This window comes from Perca flavescens, chromosome 22 (genome assembly GCF_004354835.1).
Source record: "Perca flavescens isolate YP-PL-M2 chromosome 22, PFLA_1.0, whole genome shotgun sequence".
Lineage (NCBI taxonomy): Eukaryota > Metazoa > Chordata > Actinopteri > Perciformes > Percidae > Perca > Perca flavescens.
Genome location: NC_041352.1, coordinates 15,010,192 through 15,031,035, shown reverse-complemented (window position 1 = coordinate 15,031,035; position 20,844 = coordinate 15,010,192). Strand labels below are relative to the sequence as shown.

The window sequence follows — 20,844 nt, the reverse complement described above, 5'->3', positions numbered from 1 at the left end:
TTAATGTCGCTTTTTTCATTTACAGGCTGATGCTCTCATGTCAGCAGAATGACATGCTCAAGATCCTGCAAGAAAGCTAATTTAATTGATTTAACCACATAATGCACACACAATGTTAACAGTGGGAGAAAATGTAAAGTAATACAACAGTGTAAAAGTCCTGTATTTAAAATTCTACTAAAGTAAAATAATGGAATTATTCTTAGCAAAATGTAGCCTACTTGAAGTATCAAAAAGAAAAGTACTGCAGTGAAATTGCCCCTGTGAGTGTTGTATTGTCTATATTATATTTTACTGTTTGGAGCTGTTTTGAAGTACTGTATATTCTTGGTTGTTCATCTGTAACAATACATTGTATTTTATAAGCCTGCCATATGATTTACATGTAAAATCTTAATTAGCAAAGTAACCACAGTAGTCAAATAAATCCAGTGGAGTAAAAAGTATGATGTGAGTAGAAGTATTAAAGTAGCATAACATGGATTTGTACTTGAGTACAGTAGTGGAGTACTAGTAGTTACATTGCACAATACATTATACAATCAATTAAAGTTTAGAGACGGGCTGATTTCTATTCTGAAACATTCTCCAGCAATATAAAGAAATTATGCTTAATTTAAGCCCCAAAGATTAAGAACCCAGAAAAGGTAGTGTCGTCATCTTCATCAGCAAAGAGCCCATTGAACAGCTCTCCTCCAACCACCTGCAGCCACACCTTGTCCCCCACGTCCAGGTGCAGCACAGCACCCCCTGCTGCCTGATCCTCGCTGCTCTGGTAGGTATCCTTGGTGTGGATGATCTTTGCACCGTTCTTCACGAGAGCCACCTTCACGTTTCTGGAGAAGACAGTGATGTGGTAGGTGAAGAAATAGGCTCCTGCTGCGGAGCATGTGAATCTTCCTGTTTGTGAATCGTAGTGATTCTGTAAATTGTAAATGATCTTGTCAAACCGGATCGGTGTATTAGCTGCTGGGAGTTTACTTTGTGCTGTGAGTCCCACAGAGAAGGCACTTTTAGGGATAACAGGTGCATCTCCCTTCTCACCTATATCACCCTTCTCTCCTTGGGTCCCTTTGTCACCACGATAACCGATATTGCCTTTTTGACCTTGAACACCAATTTCCCCCTTATGGCCTGGCCTGCCGGGGGGTCCCAGTGGTCCCTGAATGCCTCTGTCACCCCGAAGACCAATTTCCCCCTTCGGACCCTCAGGTCCAAGAGGCCCCAAATTACCTTTAGGTCCTTGGGGTCCAAGCAGCCCAAGCTCTCCCTTATTTCCTTTCAGGCCAATGGGCCCTTGGACTCCTTGGGGCCCCATTTTCCCAGGAGGCCCCCGTTCTCCATTGTCTCCCCTTTTTCCTTTGAGTCCTGCTGGGCCAAGTGCACCTGTAGATGACACGCACACAATAAACTTATACTCACACTCACACTCATAAACTAGGCTCAATGTTTACTATTCAGTGACCTACATACATATTTTAGAAGGCCAGACAAGGGACAACAAATATATGACTAAATTGTGCAAATAAAGTATATAAAGCTGGTAATAATTGATTGTTTCAACACAGGTTTCTTTACAGATTTGTTTATTTTACAGTGGTGCAGTTAATTCTGAAGATACATACCAAGTTCTCCTTTGTCTCCCTTAAGGCCATCATTGCCTGCTGGTCCAATAGGGCCAACTTGACCTTTTAATGGGTGATTTATAAATGATTATTATAAATTGTAATGAGACATTTTGGAAAACGTTCATATAGTCAAGTTCTAAAGGAGAAGTCTTCTCTTCTAAGCTTACCTTGATCACCTTTGTCACCTCTGAGTCCATCTCGGCCATCTCTGCCAGGTGTACCGTTGTGTCCAGGATCGCCGGGCATTCCAGGGTGTCCACAAAAACAGCCTTTAATTTGGGTTTCTTCTTGTGTTACACACCTAACCGCCAATATAAGGAGCAGGAGAGTGACTCTAAGCCTCATCTGCAACATTGTACCTGATGCACCTGTCTAAAAAAAACTAATATCCAACTATGTTAAAAACTTTTAGACTAAAAGAAAAGAAGTTTAAGCCAGTGCATAGTTTACCTCATAACCACATGCCCTACTCATATGCGAACACGCAGCAATGAATCAAATTATCTTCAAACAGACCTATTCAATAGGAGCACTGTGGAACAAAAGACAACCAAGACACCAAACAAAGAAAACAAAAGCTGTACAAGAACTTTGGACAAGAGTGAACTCAGTCCTTTCATTGGTCCGACTGTGTTTGTGGCTTACTTATTGTGTCTGTCAGTTACACATCACTTGTGCCCCCCCACCCCACATGCTTCTCCAGTCTAGTTCAGGCTAATAATAAGCATAATGTGTGTGTCAGGGCCAGACATGCAGAAGGCCACATAGTTTCACATGTGCTGCCTTCCTATACAGTGAAGCAAACAGGATATTTTAACAAATGATCACATGCTGTCTGCATGGCAGAATATCTCATTTTTAATTGAGCAATAAAAACATGGCATTAGGAATGGATGCCTTATAGAATAATATTAGCAGTATTGAGATTCAAAGGATAGCATTGTAATGGGCTCTGTTTAGTCACTGGATACTAATATCAAACTAAAATGTTAATTCATGCCTGCTTTTCTCATATGTGCTTTATAAAATATCAACAGTCAGGAACAATTGACCCCATAAACTGGATCACGGACATAAAAATGTGACCTTTTGTGGCCCAAAGCCCAACCTCACAGGCATGCATCTTAGACAAAGGTTACTGCTTATCTTAATGACAGTGCCCTTTACGTGTTATCTGCTAGACTGATTTTAATGTTAACCATGTTTAGAGTGGACTTTTGATTACGGAGTTTCCATAGGAGGGTAAAAGCCATGCAAAAGAAATAGAGAACCACAACTACAGTACATTATAGGGTTTTAAAAACATTTGTTTAGCAGTTTCGGTGGCTCTTCTGTTTTTGCTACACTCTCCACTAAGGTAAGATCAGCTATTAAACAGCATTACTTGACCAGCAAGGGGTTTAATATCTTACTCAGGATCAGCGAAGCAAAGATTTTGTGGCACACAGGCTTGAATCAGGAGGAAAATCTGGTAGAGGGGCCGTCAACCTAATTATTATGCCGTGCTGCTGTCCCTTTATTAGATTGTGTACAGTGAGGAGAGACAGGAGGGATGGGCGCAAGGGAGGAGCTGTCACATAAAACCAAGATAAGAAAAAAACACAACCCTCTGAGAACACAGTATACACCCCTGACTTTCACCCAGCTTGTGTTACACAAACAGACACAAATATATGTTCACATACTTTATTTTTTTAATAGTTCTTTTCACAAGCCTCCAGATATAAATATATTTAAAAATATAAACATGACAACACATAAAAGTACACATTCAAGCAATGACTTTACCTGGCACCAGATATGGAAACTTCACTGTCATACAAGTTGGCTGCTGCACATTTACTTGCGTGGACACAAAATGGACACACCATGGACAAAGATGTAATCTAACAAACAAATAACAAGGGTATGGCTCAGAATGAATGCAACTTATTTATAATTTGAGGCCAATATATCAGGACCCAGTCTCTGTAGTCCCTTAACCAGTCCCAACGTGAGGTTGATTTGGTTACAGAGGGTACTGCAACAAGTCTTCAGACAAGATAGCAGAGACATCGTCAGTCGTCGAGTTCCATTAGGTTTAAGGCTAAATACTTTGACAGTAACAAATCATACTAAAACAGTGACCAATGATAAATGTGAATGAAAGTATATATAAATACAAATAAATAGCATATAGCATGTTGTAACAGTGGCTTACAGTATTTAAAATTTAAAATGTGAATAACACTGATGGCTTGTTTTGTATAGAGATTTTAAAACGCAAGACTAAATTGATGTTGAGTTTCACATTAAGTAATAATTTGGACATGGGAAGTAAACAAAGCTACAAGGGGAACAGCACATGGCAAAAGGGTAGAGAAGAACAGGACGAAAAGTTTGAAGAAGATCTAAAGCATTTGACATCATTTTTTTTTAAAAGATAGAACACTCCGTTAGGGAAAGCAGCAATTCCAGGGAAACTGAGGTTAATATGGCAGGTGCTACAAAGTATATGGGGGTTTTGGGGCTACACCTTTTGTGGTATTAGTAGAAAACAAGGTCTGGAAGCAGGGAAGCAGGTTAGTAAGTGGTCTACATGATCTGACGGTGCATACCGTAGCCCGTCATACCAGATTGGGAAGCCCCGCGGTTGCTGCCCATCTGCAGGCCGATCAAACTCTGACCTTGGCGAAGCTGTTCCTGGCTGAACTCTCGCCGATACCCTTGGGCTTTCCTACACATAAACAACAGAATAAGGTGAAGTAGAGGCACATGAAGCATTATGGGCATGCAGTTGTGAAAATGTGAAGTTCCTCTGTTACAGTGAGGTCTCTCTTTACCTGTGGAACCAGTCTCGGTCACCTCTGTAATGACCATCGTCCTTAGTGACAGCCACACTCCCCAGAGCCATAAGAGTTCTTTGCACTGCTGCCATGTCCTTTCCTATAGCCAGAACAAAAGGATCATTTTGTCATGACATGTAGTGAAAAGTAATTATCATCGTATTTTTTTTTTTAACATGAATAAATATATATCACTCCAGCAGTAGATGGAGTCAGAGGTAAAATTACCTTCCCAGAGGTCCACAGTTTGAAATATGTCAGTGGTTGTGACTCCATAAGCTTCAGCTGCTTGCAGGAACTGAGAGATCTTCTCCATTTGTTTGAAGGCCATCTGTGTGTCTGGGATCTTCTTAATAGGCTCCTTCCCCCTCGGATAAAGGCTGTTGATAAGCCTACAGAGGATCTGCGACAGAGGAGGTCAGAAATCTGACTTGATCATATTAAACTGACACACTGTCCACACAGTAATGACAGTGGTGGTTTTTAGTTTACCCTAACACTTTTATTTTTGGTTAGGGGTAGTTAGGGGTAGTTATGCTGTTGTTATTGCCCCAAGAGAAGGGGGTATAAAAAGGCATTCAGATTTAGTTGTAAAAGCTAATAGCATTTATAAATGTGAGAGTCATTTCCGTCAGTGAAAATGTGACGTTTCATGGCTGCATTGTGTTATTGTCTGGGGAGTAACTTGCTGGTGCAGAAATTGATGTTTCTGCCTTTCTCTGAATGATTAGTCAGCTGGAGTGTCAAGTACAGTAAGAGGATATTGCTGTATCATGCAGGGTCCATTTTATAATCGGTTGTCAATTAAGTCTTATAATACCAACATTTTTTAGGGAAGTCAGAGGAGTTTTCCAACAAACGGTCCCAGAATGACCAGGTACAAAATTCTACTTTTACAAAGCAAGTACCAAAACAGTTAGCAATTTAAAACTCACTGTTTGCTGAAAATGATTTTTCAGTAAGACAAAACACAGTCCTCTTTTCTACACTATCAGTTGGACCCCTCTTTCGGTTAGGCGTGATGATAATGGTCTATTATTCCAAATAGTTCAAAATATAATATCTCAATACTATAAATGCAGAACATTATTCTTTACTGAAGCTTTCACAAATAACTGGGCACATACCGTATATCTGGTTGCTTATTTTAGCCTTTTGACTTCATGGGCTCTTCTGAGAGAGCTCTATTATGTTGTATCTTAAATAATTCAATGGTAACTTCTATTTTAAGTACAGGTACTGCAGCCACTCACTGTTCCATCCATCAGCCATTTCTGGAAGTTCTCCCTGCCCATCTGTGGCCTCTCCAGGTTTCCTCCACACTGTGCAACTATCCAGTCCACCAACCGCTGCTCCAGGTCTTGGTCATACTTTTGCTCGATCTTCTCCTGCACCTCTCGGCTCAGTCCGTAGCTGGGCCCTCTGTTCGCCATGGCAGCTCTCGCAACACTCTAGTACAGTATATAGGCCTAGTGTTTAGTAGCCCTGAAGAAAACAAATAGCAACTACACATGAGGCTAAAATAGCATTAGGCCTACTACAAAAATATTCTGACAAAAAACTCATCATAAATTTCCAATAACATGTTAGTAAATTAGTAAGTTTTTAGTGACTATTTTGTATCCTGATTAAATGGCTTCAGGATAACTACAATTCTTTGTAGAGTTAATTTTTTTCCATTTACTACTGTGAAAATCTATATCATTAGAGCACTATAATAATAAACAAAACAAAAAAACAGGTTTTAGTCTCTCCCTTTACAGCTCAGCAGTCCACCCAGGCGCATCCCTGGAAGCTTTAGCAGGGAAGGGTGTGGTCCATGGATGCTGTCCCGGACAGGGACAAGCCCTCTTGTTGCTACGGTAACAGCCAAGCCAGTTTCCGGCACGCTGTGTGCAGTGATGCGCTGCACAAGATGATGGCTCAAGTATGACCTCCAATTGGCAATCATCATGACGCGAATTAAATAATCACATGTAGGCTATTTTCAGAAAGTTTGCCTTCTTACAAAACATGCATTCATACATTGTACAACAGGTCTATATTTAGCCTGCAAGGCCGTTTAATTAAATTACGTCAGCCCTGTGTGCCGCATTTAAAGGTTTGAGTTTATTATTCAGTGTCTTTACTACATCTGTTGTTGGGCGCAATTCTGTCAGTTAAATTCAGTAAATTCAGAAAAAGTCCCGCCACCTAATGTGACGACACCACACTGCTGCGCATCCTGCATTAAAACATAAACATTTAACAAACCCAAAGGCAACTGCGCAAAGCTCACACACTAGCTGCGACACGGAATCGGACGCATAAACATATCCAATTTGTCATGCACTCAAAGCTGTTTTATTCAATAAAGACTACACTTACTGAAGAGGAGAGAGCCGTCAGATTTGTCCGAGTCACAGTGTTAATTCCGCTGAGCTGGGCAGGGCTGAGGATGCTGAACTGCTGAAGCATCCATTAAGCGCAGCATAGGCGCGTGGGGCCGGACTGGATCTCATTTGTCCGGGAGGGGCGGGTCACTCGTTTTATATGCCAGCTTCCAAGGAGGGGTCCCGAGAGTCTCAATACAGAATGCGACGTGACACCGCTTCCGTACAGTGGTCACTGTGGTGCATGCTCAGCTTTAGGCAGCATGAAGTGACCCTTTGCAAACCTGCACATGACGGTGGCAACTTAATTTAATTATTTTTAAACTCTTGGATGAGACTTCCAAGTTAATGCTGGACATCAACCCATTGTATACAATTTAAAATCCCCCTTTTATGTCACTGGGACTTGTAGATTCAGTGACTTGTTCAATTGTACTTAAGCAGACTGGATGTTTGCTTAGGTTATCTTGTTAGAATATGTGCTCTAACCGGTCTCCCTCCTGACTTATTAGTTTGTTTGGCTTCTACAAAAGGCAAACACTAAGCCTTAGGGCTTGTTACAGCATCAGTCTCTTAGTTTCAGTGATGAGACATTTTTCTTTCGCTTACTAAATTATGAGTTTTAATGTGGTGGATAAATGTTATATAAGGGAAATACTGTTTGCAGTGTTATGGCTCAATATGTAAAGTCTGCTGCCTTGTTTTACACAGCTAGACAATAAGACAAGTACTTACAAGCTTTTGGTGCTAAACAAATATCTGTAGTGCAAAAATATGCTTTATTTAAAAACTATAGCAAAGGGAGCCCATAGTAGAACATCGGCATAAGCAATGCCTTTTTGCACTAGCTCTTCTGCTTGCATTACGGCTGTCGTGTTGTATGCTCCCATAAATTGATGTTTGACTTTAGTTTTGACACAATATAACTGACTACATAGCTCAACCATGAGTTAAAGGTCACCGCTGCAGTTAAGTGGTTGGTTTTGCTCCATTGAGCATAGTGCGGTTATAGTGGCCAATCACATGTTAATGATCAACAGTCCAGTGGCTCCATTCAGCAGGCCTCTCTATGGCTAAAGGCCAACAGGTATGAGGAGTCATGTAACAGAATGTTCTAACAAACACAAACCTCCCATGGCTGCAGCCAACGACCCTTGATGATTTGGACTCATAATATAGAACCACGATTCGTTGTGTTGACATGTTGGTGCCTGGCAAATTGTGTTTTTCTTCAGTGTTCTACGGTTTACTCCATCTGGATTTGTATAAAAGAAATGTCCTAGTTTTAAATACCCTTTTTATCCATTTAGTAATCATGGTGATTTGAATTGGGGTCTGATTTTGACAATTTCATAAAAAAAACACAACACTCTAGAGCACTTAACTTTTAACAAAAGATTTCCTAAAATTGTAACTACTTTTAGAACTTTAGTATTGTGTATGCATTTCAATATCTTAATTCATTTAATTTATAAAAACTGTTGTGGATTATGTTAGGTTAGATGTGGTAACAGACGGAGACCTGCACTCTAGTGTGCAGAGGTTTTATTGGCCAAAAAGGGTGATTAAAAAAGGCACAGGAAAACTATGTTTCTAAGTAAAGCGGGAGGGGAAAACAGTCGAACAGTAAGAACGGCGGCTGGCACAGCATCAACCGCAGACCTAATTAAGGCCAACTTAACACTCCATATGATAACCTGGAACACATACAAATGCAACCTGAATATATAAGGGAACAGCTAGCAGGAAAGCTCCCTTTTAAAGTAGTTTGCACTGTAACAGCATGTTCAAATGACAGATAAAGTACGGGGGGAGAAAAACAGAGATGGATGAAAGGTCATATTTGGCAGACAAACATGCCATTGTTTGGTAAATTTCTTGAAGGTTGACTTCCCAGTAAACACAGTCCTTCTCTCCTTATCTCAGCAACCTCTCATGCTCACTCATCCATCCCTAACTCAGACCAGAGTGGTCAGCTTGTCTATGAGATCATCAATAGTGTACACCATGAGCTTGATGTCATCCCTGTCAGACATGCGGTGCTGGCCATGTCGTCGAAGGATGACATCCACATCAGGGCTGAGGACGCGTTCTGCAACCTGCATGGAGATGTGCCAGGGGACGTCCTCATCTTTGAGCCCATGAATGAGCCGTACGGGACAGGTGATGGGGATGGGACTCTGGAGCACACAGTGATTTTCTGCCTCTTTCAGAAAGTCCATGCTAAACTTATAATGACCCTCCTCTGAGTGTTTGGTGGGCAGTGTCCACTCCCCCTTCTCCTCAAACTCCTTGCGTGTCTGCACATTCAAACATGAACAAATCCAACTCAGAAAAACATTTAAATGTAAATGCCTGTAAAGTTTCAAACAGAATGCTAAAAAAGGTGATATATGTGATAATATTATATGTTCCTACCTCCAGAGGAAGAGAGTTGAACAATGTGACAATGTGATCAGCAGCAGTGGAGATGCCCACCAGTGCTGCAGTCTTCTCTGGTCTTGCAATGGCTGCAAGCAGCATGAACCAACCACCTATACTGGAACCCACCATTATCTACAAGTATGCAAAAACACCATAGACTGTAAAATAAAATAAAAAAAGACCAAGTGGTCTACTGATTAATGAAAAATAATATATAAAAAATGTCATTAAAAAAACACTACATAAAGACAACACCAGACTCCTGCTGAACAATCATGGTAGTGGAAGACTAATGAGACCACAAATGTGGTAACACAGTGCCATCTTCTGGAGACGTAGAGGAACATACAATGAATACAAAAAATGGGGGTTGATTTAATTATTCCAATTATATATCATGGATTCCGCTGTTGCCCTTTTTTTTGGTAATTTGTTGAGAGCAAGATGAGTTTTGGTTTGTTAAATTGTATTGCTTGATGATTAACATATAATACAAACATTTAAAGCCCCGCCACCCACTCAAAAAATGTGTTTTGAATATTGTTGCGTGACTTGGATGTTTGTAGCCTGGTTGACACCAGACCCTTCTCAGTTGTAACTGAGAGTGGGTCTGGGCAAGCTTAACTTAAAAACTAAATGAAATGCAATAATTCACTGGTGCTAGTAGAACTACAGGCTGAGTTTAACATTAGAATTTTTATATTGTGTTTGCACAACACTTTCATTTTGGTTTCTCTTTTCACAGGCTGCCTGTGTGGCTCTCTCATTGAGTATCTAAACATTTTTACTGGTTGATTTTAGAAGAGACACTTGTATTACTGTGGGAGGATGCACCATTTGGCTATAAGTTAAATAAAAAACATCATATTATTGTAACTTAATGCATGTATATTCAACAACTACAACCCTGTAATTGTAACTCAACTGAAATCAATGTTTTGAGATTCTTGCATTTTGCCATTCTTTTCCGGCTCATTAAATCCCATCCATACGTTTCAAGAGGTTTTCCTTTCATGACCCAAGTCTCACATGAAAAGAAAATGTTCGTTCCTGAGAGCATGAATTCTGACATTAAACTTGTTCTAAATGGGAACTGACTCATTTCCCATCCCAATTGAACAAAGTTTGTATAACTTCATTGATTACTAAACACCAGAAACTTGCAAAGAGGCATGATGACCCTAGGCAATATTTACCTGTGGCCCCTCTACTAACTCATCCAACACGAAAAGGACGTCTTTTTTCCAGGTACCAATAGTTCCTTCTGATAGCACCCCGTCTGAGGCCCCATGTCCTGTGTAGTCAAACCTGGGAAAACATAAATAGAGCAGCCCATGGGTATCAGAAGGTAAAAACAAAAGGCAAGCCATGAAAGCCATTAGTTCAGATTTGTTTAAGACATTATGAGTACAGTAAATCAGTAATATACTACACTGAACATAAGATGAGGTCTTTGAGTATTCAGTATGATGGAGCCATGCCTTTTATATTAAATCACCTCAGGATTAGATGCTCTGAATGACAATGAGAGGTTTGGAATGGTATTTTTTTTTTTTTTAATACTGATATTTCAGTCAACAAACGGTTTTAAATATTGTCTACATGTGCTTCTCCTGTTATTTGATCAAGGCTGTAGAAGTGTAACCGTGGGTGTGTGGTGAGTGCATGCAGCTTTTCCATTTCATGAATTTTATTTTTGCTCATGCAAATCTGTAACACACTTTGGATCATCTGTGTTGAGTATTAAGAGCTATATGAATCAAGTTTAATTGCTGAGCGCAAAAGTTTTTTTGTTTTGAAGGTATTGCAGGTGTTTCTCAAAACCAAGACTATGAACATTGAAGACCAACACTGTATGTATGAGGTATGTCTATTTGATCTGATCTATTCTGTATTTAGTATTAAATAATGAGCATGGCATGGTCTTAGTATGCACACTCGTCAGTGGTGTGTTTGGATGGCTTACCTAAGGTATGCGTGCCCTAGTGACCTACAGAACTCCTCCAGTGCCTCAGCTTTCTGCCCATTCATGTTGGAGCCATATCCTGAGAGGAAGACCACACCTGGGCTCTTCCCCTTCACTCTTCTGTAGGCCAGCTTGGGAAGGTCTGGTCGTGAAGCATACTGAACTGTGGACTTGTGTCTCCTGACTCCTGGTTGACACAGTGAAAAGTATTATTGCTATGGAGAAACGTGTTATGTAACGTTAAATGATTCACAGTACTAGCCTACGGTATCACTGCTAAAAAAAACAAACAGCTAAATACAATGTCACACACTCCATTTTATAAGACACGGCTTCTTTTGACGCAAACTTAAAAACCGCGCATGGATATTGGGGATCAGCATGCTCATTTTTTTCACATCGACCAAAGGTACCAAACATTTGGCCACATACGCAACAAAATGAGGCCAATTAATGTTTAAGCGGTTTTATAAACTACGAGAATCAATGTAGACGGCGCAAAAGCATTAACAAGCGCAAACCCCCAACCGTTTATGCCCTACATTTTTAAGACGACGCAGTCTGTGTGAGCCACACCCCCTACTCTGCGTTTAAATACCCTTTTTTGAGACTTCAACGTTGTTAATTAGTTGTGCCACAGCGGAGGCTTGAACAAACCTTCCAGACGTTGTGTAGACAAAGCTGCGAGCCCTCCATTGCTTAAAATATGTGAAAGTCCTCTGCGGCAGGACCTCAGCGCGACGGCTGCCATACTGCTCCGCGACCCACTAAGGAAGTATCGCGAGAGTCACTCACAGAGCACATCAGTATACTGTCTATGATCAGTTGTAGTCTTTCTCTTACATCTATGGTTGTAGTCCATTAGGCCTACATTACAAACAGCACAGCTCTGTGGTGAAAGTATTCAGATCTTTTAAGTAAAAGTATCAATACTACAGTGAAAAAGTAGAAATACTCCAGTCCTGCATTCATACTTTTGCGTAAGTAGGCCTACTATTATCAAATTATGCCAGAATGGCCCTTTCCCAATGCTTTATTATAACATTATTAATTAAATTGTATTGATACATAAATGTGAATGCAGCCTTTTAATGTTGTAGCTGATTTAATATACTGTCGGGCAGTTGATCTTCACAATTCATCATATCTTATTATCTGACCATATGTTTTGTATATGCAAAAGAAGGTGACTACAGCCATCAGACAAATGCAGTGGAGTAGCAAAAAATGAAAAAGTAAAATAGCTTCAACATGCCTCAAGACTATACCCAACTTAAGTGTAGTAGCCTACTTGACTAAATGTAGCAGGTAGCCTATATTCCACCATTTCTGTGGAGTTGCTTGCTTTTAGCAATCATACCATTAAAAACATTTTTTTTTTACCCATGCTTAGATCCCATACCAATAAATGTAGGCCTACTACATTTCTGCACTTTAGTAATATGTATAATCTTTTAGCCTAATAGCAGCCGGAAGCCTGTTGGCGTTGAGTGGTATTATAAGCCTATTTTATAGCAGATAGCATATTTTATAAGTTATAGGTTTAGATTTTTTTTTAATCTGTAGTAGTCCTACAATATTTCTCCCTGAAATGCAGTGGAAAATAAATAGAAAGTAGCAGAAAATAAAATGATCTCAAAATTGTACTTCAGTAACCTACACTACAGTAGTGTTCTTTTTGCATGCATTTTATTTTTTATTTTTTTATTATTGTTATTTTATTTTATCCACATGGGAATTCAGGCATTACTGGGTGGCTAAGCTAAAAGAGGCTCCCAAATGCAGAGGGCACTATTGTTTTGATATCAGATAGGATAACAGTTGTTCGGTAAAAAGATTATTTCGGTATAAAGATTAAGAATAATGTGAACTTGTGTGTTTGTGACTGTCATGTGAAGTGTCAGTTTGTAACATGACTCAGAGCGTCACAGGCGGAAGGTCACGGAGCAGCAGAACGGAACGGAAGCGGGAGTAAAAAGCCTGTCCGCCATTGTGGAAAATGGTAAGGATATTCCAGTAAGACACTAGGCAGTTTCAGATTGACTGTACAATACCATCTGTGGCAAGATCGTACATTTTAACTGACGCCTTCTCCACAGACACAAAGTCGCCGTTTGTAACAACCAGAAGAATCAGATCATCGTCAGATCTGACCACGGGAGGAAAACGCCGCCTTGTACCCGTAACAGAGTGATTGGACAACCCGAGAGACGAGCCAGGAAAGCACCCAAGTGCAAATAGAGGCAGGAGAAAGCAGTGGACAGTCTCACAAACAGCTATCAATTTCGGTTCCTGGAGGATGTCTGCGACCACAGTCGATCAGGTTCGTGCATTGACAGGCGAAATATGCTATAAATGTATTAGCCGTGCGGCGAATGAAACTTTGTCGACAACAGTTTGATCTGGTTTGGCACGCCAGATCAAAGAAGCTAAAAAGTCTTTGATATATTGTAGCTATTAGCGGTAACGTAGGCCGACTGTATTGCCAACCAACTCTAGCTGTAGCCGGTTGCCATTGCGGCACCGTTTAGTTACTGGATGTCAGAGCGTTTGACATCCGGTCAACAACGCGAAGCAACCTGTAGTTAAATGTTAACATCCGGGCTGATGATTTTAGCCTAGGCTACTACTATCGACTGTTATTTATTCACGGAGGAGGATACAGCCTGCTCTCTGTGTGATTCTTGTTTCCTGTCGTGATCTGACAAGTCTCTTTTTTTCCTGTGCTGCACATTATTTCAGAGACCTAAAGGACAAGGAAATAAAGGTAAGGCTTTTAACATGGACGATTAAATGGTGTACAAGCCCTCTTTATTTATTATTGATTTAATTAGCTAACATGCTATCCGCTTAGTGATAGTGCTTTGGAACTGTAACCTAAACTGCAGCTTATTTATGTTCCCATTGTTGACCTAATTCTGCCTTTGTTTTTATAATGTTACACCACACTGAGATCCTGTCATGTTTTAGATTTGACCACTACACACCTATGACCAAACATAATGAGCTGACATCTTGAGCCTGAACTATTTGTGACTCCCATTTACAGTACATATGATTTACGGTCTTCTATTTCCATTCTTAGTGCAAAACGGATCAATGCATCAAAAGGATGGTGTGAATGATGATGATTTTGAGCCTTATCTAAGTGGCCAGACAAATCAGGTAATGTCATAGAATAAACCATAATATGTTCTGTCCAGACTGACAATGCGTCACCTAGTGCTTGTGGCCAGTATTTACCCTAAAACCTCATGTTATGGACACTGTGATTTTCTTGTTTGTTCCTAAAGGTGACAAATGTTCCTATAACTCAACTCACATTCTATCTTTACTGTTCGTAATATGATGTCATCATGTTTCATTATTTGCTTATTTGTTAATTCATTACTTGTCATCATGTATAGTACATTAACTGTCTCTCCTTATGCCTCACAGAGTAACAGCTATCCACAAATGTCTGACCCCTACATGCCAAGCTACTATGCTCCATCCATTGGTTTCCCTTACTCTCTGGGAGAGGCCGCTTGGTCCACAGCAGGCGACCCTCCTATGCCCTACCTAACTACCTATGGACAGATGAGCAATGGCGAGCCACACTTCATCCCTGATGGTGTGTTCAGCCAGCCAGGTGCCCTGGGGAACACCCCTCCCTTCCTGGGTCAGCATGGCTTCAACTTCTTCCCTGGTAATGCAGACTTTTCCACCTGGGGTACCAGTGTCTCTCAGGGTCAGTCCACGCAGAGCTCAGTCTACAGTAACAGCTATGGGTACGCCCCCAGCTCACTGGGTCGGGCCATTACGGACGGACAGGCAGGCTTTGGAAGCGACACCCAGCATACTAAAGTCCCGGTGCTGAACAGCATTGAGCAAGGTATGACGGGCTTAAAACTGGGTACGGACATGGTGGCAGCTGTCACCAAAACCGTGGGCTCACCACTTGGAGGCACAGCAGGTATGAGCAGTATGGCAGCCAATAGCCTCCCTCTGTCGGTCAGCTCGTCCGCACCTAAACCTGCCTCCTGGGCAGCCATTGCCAAGAAGCCGGCCAAGCCACAGCCCAAGGTCAAACCCAAAGCCAACATGGGGATGGGGGGAGGCGCCATTCCTCCACCCCCCATAAAGCACAATATGAACATTGGTACTTGGGACGATAAAGGCTCCCTGAACAAGCCCCCATTAGCTCAGACTATGATGCCTCCACAGCCTATGGTGCAGCAGCCTCTCCTAGCTCAGCCCCAGCCCTTACTGCAGAACCCATTGCCCCCTCAACACCAACACCAACACCAACACCAGGCCCAACATCAACATCAACACCAACACCAACACCAGCCCTTCCAGCTCCATTCTCTCCAGTCCCCCCAACACCCCCAGCCTATGCCACCTGGCCCTCCACACATGCACCTGTCCTCTCAACCTGGCCCCCCACATCCCCTTCATCAGCAACAACCCCAGCAGCCTGGTCCACCCCCCAATCGTTGGGTGGCTCCCCGGAACCGGGGTGAGGGCTTTGGTCTGGGTGGGGGAGTCCCACTGAGTGCCTCTCCTTGTTCTGGAGAAGTGCATCCCGTGCTGGAGAAGCTCCGTGCCCTCAACAACTACAACCCCAAAGACTTTGACTGGAACTTAAAAAATGGACGCGTTTTCATCATCAAGAGTTATTCTGAAGATGACATCCACCGCTCAATCAAGTACTCTATCTGGTGCAGTACAGAACATGGCAACAAGCGTCTGGATGGTGCCTACCGCTCACTGGGCAACAAGGGGCCCCTGTATCTGTTGTTCAGTGTCAACGGGAGTGGGCACTTCTGTGGCGTGGCCGAGATGCGCTCACCGGTGGACTACAATGCCTATGCAGGCGTCTGGTCTCAGGACAAGTGGAAGGGCAAGTTTGAGGTGAAGTGGGCGTTCATCAAAGATGTGCCCAACAACCAGCTGCGACACATCCGGCTGGAGAACAATGACAACAAGCCAGTGACCAACTCCAGGGACACTCAGGAAGTGCCTCTGGAAAAGGCCAAACAAGTGCTTAAAATTATTGCCGCTTACAAGCATACCACCTCAATCTTTGATGACTTTGCACATTATGAGAAACGTCAGGAAGAGGAGGAGGCTCTGAGGAAGGTGAGATAAACTTACATAAGACATAGCCCTGTCAACTGTAAATAGCTTGTTTGTATACATGAGACGGTTCAGTTTAGTTACCCTTTAAAGGTATGTTGCTTTCCCTGAGTCACTGCTACAGGCTGTAGCCAGAGACTAATCAGCTGATCTTGTTCCACCTGCTCTTTAGACAGAGGTTGTAACATCCTGTTGCAGCCCAGTGTGAATGGAAGTCCCCAGAGGCCTCTCAGCAGATTGACATGCTACCATTACTCATAGGCAGGTTCAGGAAACCCTGATTCTTCATCAGCCATCTTGTGCTGTTGAGATTGCGACGATCTTCCCAAGTGGAGTTAGATGCATAGAGGTTTCCTGAAATAGCCCACATTCCTGGCATTCCTCATTTCAGACAGAGGCAGATGTAGGCTCTGATCTCCCTTTGAATGCCAAGCCGCTCTTCTTTCCACAGGCTCCTCATGCTTTATTAGTCTTTAACAACATAAGCCCTCGGCCTGCATGCTGGCTGCAATGTACCTCAGAGTTGGTACAGTTTGCCTCATATGTTCTAAATGGTTGATTTAAAAAGAAATGTTTCCCAGTAAAATACATGATAAAAATGCGTGATTGCATTTGTCTGTGTAAGCCTGCGTCCTCCGAGGGGAAACTTAAATATGTTGCATTGGTAATAACAGTGGTGTACCACAAATGTTAGTCTAAGTGGTAAAAACTCTGTGGGATGCTACTGCTGTGGAAAAACAGCCAAGCAGAGAATAACATGTTCTCACTGCTAGTGTTCTGCTGCATCCAGTCTTAGATTCACCAGTATGCTAATTTAATTGCGTTTAGAACCCCCCCCTTCCCCCCTCCATGACCCGCTCCCTCCTTTCCTCCCACTCCCCCACTGCTGGTGCTCCATTGATGCTGTATTGACTCCTCTGTGCTGACCTTGTTAATATGCGCTGGGTTACTTTCTCATAAATATTTCAACTCAATGTTTTCAGGCTTCTGAAAACAACCTGTCAGTAGAAAGCCTGTTTCATCCTGCGTTGTGCAGGCGTTGCGCTGTGGTGCTTTTGTAGCCCTGACCTCCTACATGACAGGATCGGCCCAGCCGAGGCCTCACCCTCCTTTGCCTGACAAGGTTAATTGTTCTCTATTGTTTGGCCTGTCCTTCCCGAACTTTGAGAGGTGTCAAACCAGCACAGCTATCTGCACTATAACACCTTCCCAAGTGTTTTTTTTTTTTTTTTTTTAAAGATAACTTTGGATCTAAATGTTCTTGCAGGATTTTATTAGCATAACTAATTTGGCAATTAATACTTAGAGGTAAGCGCCTTCTTTCCCCTGGATGCACTGTTATAAGGAAGCTCATGCTGTGTTAGGGTGAATATCAGCCTGCTGTCCCCAGAGCCACAGCCCAGTCTGAGCAGCCATTCTGGGGATAGAGTTACACTGGTCTCACAGGGCTTTTCCCAGACCATTGACATAGACAACCACTCCTCAAAAAGGACACTGTATTCCTCTTTTATTGTAATTCATGACACTCCCTTGCATATTTGATATTTGAGGTGCGTTGTGATTACTTATGTTTCGTTGCGTAAGCACATTGTGTTTATCCACAAGGCCAACCGCGTTACTACAAGCTTAGTGTAGTGGCTGCAGTGTAAACCCATCTGAACATTTTGGTTCGTACATACCTGAGGCGTTTTCTCTGATTTTCTTACAGCGGATACTCTCTTGCGCTGTGTCTCACTTATTTTAACACTTTAACACTAAACAGAGAAAGTAAAGGTATCTTTACTTTAGTGATTGATTAGTTTTCCTGCCAGTGTAGTGTAACTCAGTATATCAACAGTGTGAGCTATAGACATGCCTACAATGTTTTCAACTGAGGAGCCTGTAAATGCTTTTTTTCTGTAAATGACAAATCATGATTTTTATTTTTACATGATTGTTTGAGATGTCCTTAAGTTAAGTTAAATTGTGCTCATATTGGAATATAATCTTTGAGATGATAGATAGATAGATAGATAGATAGATAGATAGATAGGATGCAATACTTTGTAAATGAAATTTATAAAACATAATTTGGCTTTGGAAACCAGTACTTTCCATAGAGAACAGGAAGTCAAACTGTACAAAATGGAACAACACATGACATGAAAAATGCATTTAGTTTTAGACTTCTGAAGTGACCGCTGTTTTCAAATAGTCAGAATTGATGGGAAAACATTTAGCCTATTTTTAGTTTACTTTCAGCAGCACATCATACTGCAACATCAGTCCCAAATTGACAGATACTGTTAACCTCATTCCCTACAAATAATATATTTGATGTATAATTCAAAAACACTTTTGAATGTACTCAAAATAGAAACATTCAATAAATCCTAAGTAGTTAATGAGATTTGCCGAGTGGTACGAGTGCAGATAGACACAAAAAGGCATTCATTCGATACATCTTTTCTAATGAGTCAAATCAATATCAATCGCCTTCATAAATGGCTTTTGATCATCTCTGACACTAGAGTGCACCTTTAGGACTCAAAAATCAAGTGTCACATCTTCTAAAGGCCCTGACACACCAAGCCGATGGCCAGGAACTAGTGGGCCGACGTGAGGCGATGCCACAATCTGCCTTCGTTGCATTTGTATTAGCCAAAAATTTGCACTGGAACACACCGCAAAGACTACAGCCAGTGGCCAAATACCACATACGTTCTGCGCCTGCATAAGAGAAAATAACTGTCCATACTAGCAGGCGGCTGTAATCTGTCATTCAAAAAAGGAAACCAGATACAAACGTTGCTACGATTCCACAACAAACAGCGCTTGCCGGAATCAACAGCGGCAGAACAGAACCGAGCCTACGTCCCCTCTGCTTCACTACCCGCAGAACGACAGTGGACCCCGGGAGATGGCTAACTAGACTGTTCCTCGCCCGGCCTGTCATCCGTTCTCTCCGCAAAGAATTCTCCCTACGTTGGGGAGTGGAGTGACCGAGCTCGAACTGCCTGCTGCTGGCTCGTTAGCTAATGTCAGCTTGCTAATTCCACCCACCCAATGTGCCTTCATCATACACTGGTTACAGAAAATTAGCCAAACAAAGTTGTCACTCATCTGGCGATAGCAGTGTGCTTTCCTACGATGTGACAAGAGTGTGTGAATGAAACATTAAGTTGTTATATTTTACTAATTTTAGCTACTGCTTACATTTGTTTGTGTCCCTTGTTCTTGTTCAGTACCATCTACTGATTATCTCTTTCTGTTTTTTCTCTCTCGCCAGGAGCGCAATAGAAATAAACAGTAACCTTCAAGCAAGCTCTCTGCTAGAACTGCAACACTAATGACGTAGGACCTTAAACAAAATTTGCTTAACCACAAGGAGGAAAGGCTCTCACAAATTTCCGCTCAAGACAACAATGTATCTGAACACTTGAACATGACAGTATATGGACTCATCTGTATCTGTTGACTGGTGCATCAAACCCTGTGTTGCTGTCTCACAAGAAAAAGAACGTAAACCACTTTTTAAAAACTCTGTGGTTAAAGCACTTTCAGTCCTAAACGGCCTCTACCAATACCCTTAACTCTCTAACTGTGTTCTTCTTTGATTTTGTTTGTGAGCAACTAACTGACTAACAGAAGTAGTCAGAAGATTTCACCAGGCTTATTTGTAATTTTTTTTTTTTTAATGCCTCAAATGTTTGGGATATTGGTGAGCTTCCTCAGCTCCTGAAGATAATTATAGATTATCTGTATGAATTCATCTATTACTTGAATCTGTATTCAGCCATCTGATCCTCCTCAGACAGAGGTTTGGATGATTGACAGGTGGGACAAAATAATTAGGAAACAGCCACAATCATGCCAATCATTGGATGTATCCTCCCTCTACCTGGTCCCTTCCTTTTCTACATCTGTTTCTGTGTACCAAAAGATTACAATTATGCAGCAGGCTGGCAAGCACTGGCCAGTGCACATCTTTGTTTTTTTTTTTTTTCTCGTTATTCTGTCATTCTGAAGTGCATTTGTCTGAGGAGAAACCTGCTGCTCTTGTAGAACCAGCGGTGGCCTCCTTGGGCCCTGTGGTAGACGGTCTTTGCTCTGATGTTGATGTACTCTACCGTACCTCAGGCTCAATCAGACTGTCTGTCCTCTGAGCACTTTTGGGAGAATCCCATCACTACTCCTGCTTGGCTTGACTGGGATTCCCCCAAAACGGCAAGACATCAACTGCAAGGATGTGCCAGTTTTCTCCTCTAGGTAACTCACTAGCTAAATAAAAATGACCCATGTTTTTAGCGCAAACCGTGCTTTTGTGTTTTTACTCATTTGCCTCAGAAATGTATGCATTACTTCTGTGCTTCACAGAATCACACACTCCGATGTAAACTCTTCTCCTGCAGCACAAGCAGATCCTCCCTTTTCTATTTGCAAATGGGCCTCTAAATAAGCGAGTGTATATAGCAGCTCCACTTCCACATCTGCTTTGCATTGCAGCATATAACTAACAATAAGTGTAA

General features: G+C 41.8%; 4 protein-coding genes across 8 annotated transcripts; 1 reads left to right on the top strand and 3 right to left on the bottom strand.

Moving 5' to 3' along the window:
- Window positions 1-221: 221 nt before the first annotated feature.
- On the bottom strand, window positions 222-2,152 carry c1qtnf9 (C1q and TNF related 9). Of its 2 annotated transcripts, XM_028569653.1 has the most exons (4): window positions 2,079-2,106; window positions 1,796-1,929; window positions 1,626-1,688; window positions 222-1,386 (listed from the first exon to the last, which is right to left on the bottom strand). In XM_028569653.1, exons 1-4 carry the CDS (start codon window positions 2,081-2,083, stop codon window positions 617-619), a joined length of 972 nt encoding a protein of 323 aa, XP_028425454.1. In that variant the 5' UTR covers window positions 2,084-2,106; the 3' UTR covers window positions 222-616. The 2 variants fall into 2 exon arrangements, with proteins under 2 accessions (XP_028425454.1, XP_028425453.1); XM_028569652.1 differs by having other exon boundaries at window positions 1,796-2,152.
- Window positions 2,153-3,304: 1,152 nt separating this feature from the next.
- Window positions 3,305-8,249, bottom strand: tagln3b (transgelin 3b). 3 transcript variants are annotated; one of them, XM_028569665.1, is made up of 5 exons: window positions 6,821-8,249; window positions 5,707-5,938; window positions 4,682-4,856; window positions 4,451-4,553; window positions 3,305-4,344 (listed from the first exon to the last, which is right to left on the bottom strand). In XM_028569665.1, exons 2-5 carry the CDS (start codon window positions 5,884-5,886, stop codon window positions 4,203-4,205), a joined length of 600 nt encoding a protein of 199 aa, XP_028425466.1. In that variant the 5' UTR covers window positions 5,887-5,938; window positions 6,821-8,249; the 3' UTR covers window positions 3,305-4,202. The 3 variants fall into 3 exon arrangements, with proteins under 3 accessions (XP_028425466.1, XP_028425464.1, XP_028425465.1); XM_028569663.1 differs by having other exon boundaries at window positions 5,707-5,904; XM_028569664.1 differs by having other exon boundaries at window positions 5,707-8,249.
- A 106-nt stretch (window positions 8,250-8,355) lies between these two features.
- On the bottom strand, window positions 8,356-12,021 carry abhd10b (abhydrolase domain containing 10, depalmitoylase b). The gene is made up of 5 exons (XM_028569662.1): window positions 11,873-12,021; window positions 11,216-11,402; window positions 10,446-10,557; window positions 9,244-9,381; window positions 8,356-9,125 (listed from the first exon to the last, which is right to left on the bottom strand). Exons 1-5 carry the CDS (start codon window positions 11,964-11,966, stop codon window positions 8,784-8,786), a joined length of 873 nt encoding a protein of 290 aa, XP_028425463.1. The 5' UTR covers window positions 11,967-12,021; the 3' UTR covers window positions 8,356-8,783.
- Window positions 12,022-13,036: 1,015 nt separating this feature from the next.
- ythdf3 (YTH N6-methyladenosine RNA binding protein F3) lies at window positions 13,037-20,629 on the top strand. 2 transcript variants are annotated; one of them, XM_028569688.1, is made up of 6 exons: window positions 13,037-13,217; window positions 13,315-13,538; window positions 13,958-13,982; window positions 14,301-14,380; window positions 14,654-16,339; window positions 19,605-20,629. In XM_028569688.1, exons 2-6 carry the CDS (start codon window positions 13,515-13,517, stop codon window positions 19,626-19,628), a joined length of 1,839 nt encoding a protein of 612 aa, XP_028425489.1. In that variant the 5' UTR covers window positions 13,037-13,217; window positions 13,315-13,514; the 3' UTR covers window positions 19,629-20,629. The 2 variants fall into 2 exon arrangements, with proteins under 2 accessions (XP_028425489.1, XP_028425490.1); XM_028569689.1 differs by lacking the exon at window positions 13,037-13,217 and having other exon boundaries at window positions 13,224-13,538.
- The last annotated feature ends 215 nt before the right edge of the window (window positions 20,630-20,844 follow it).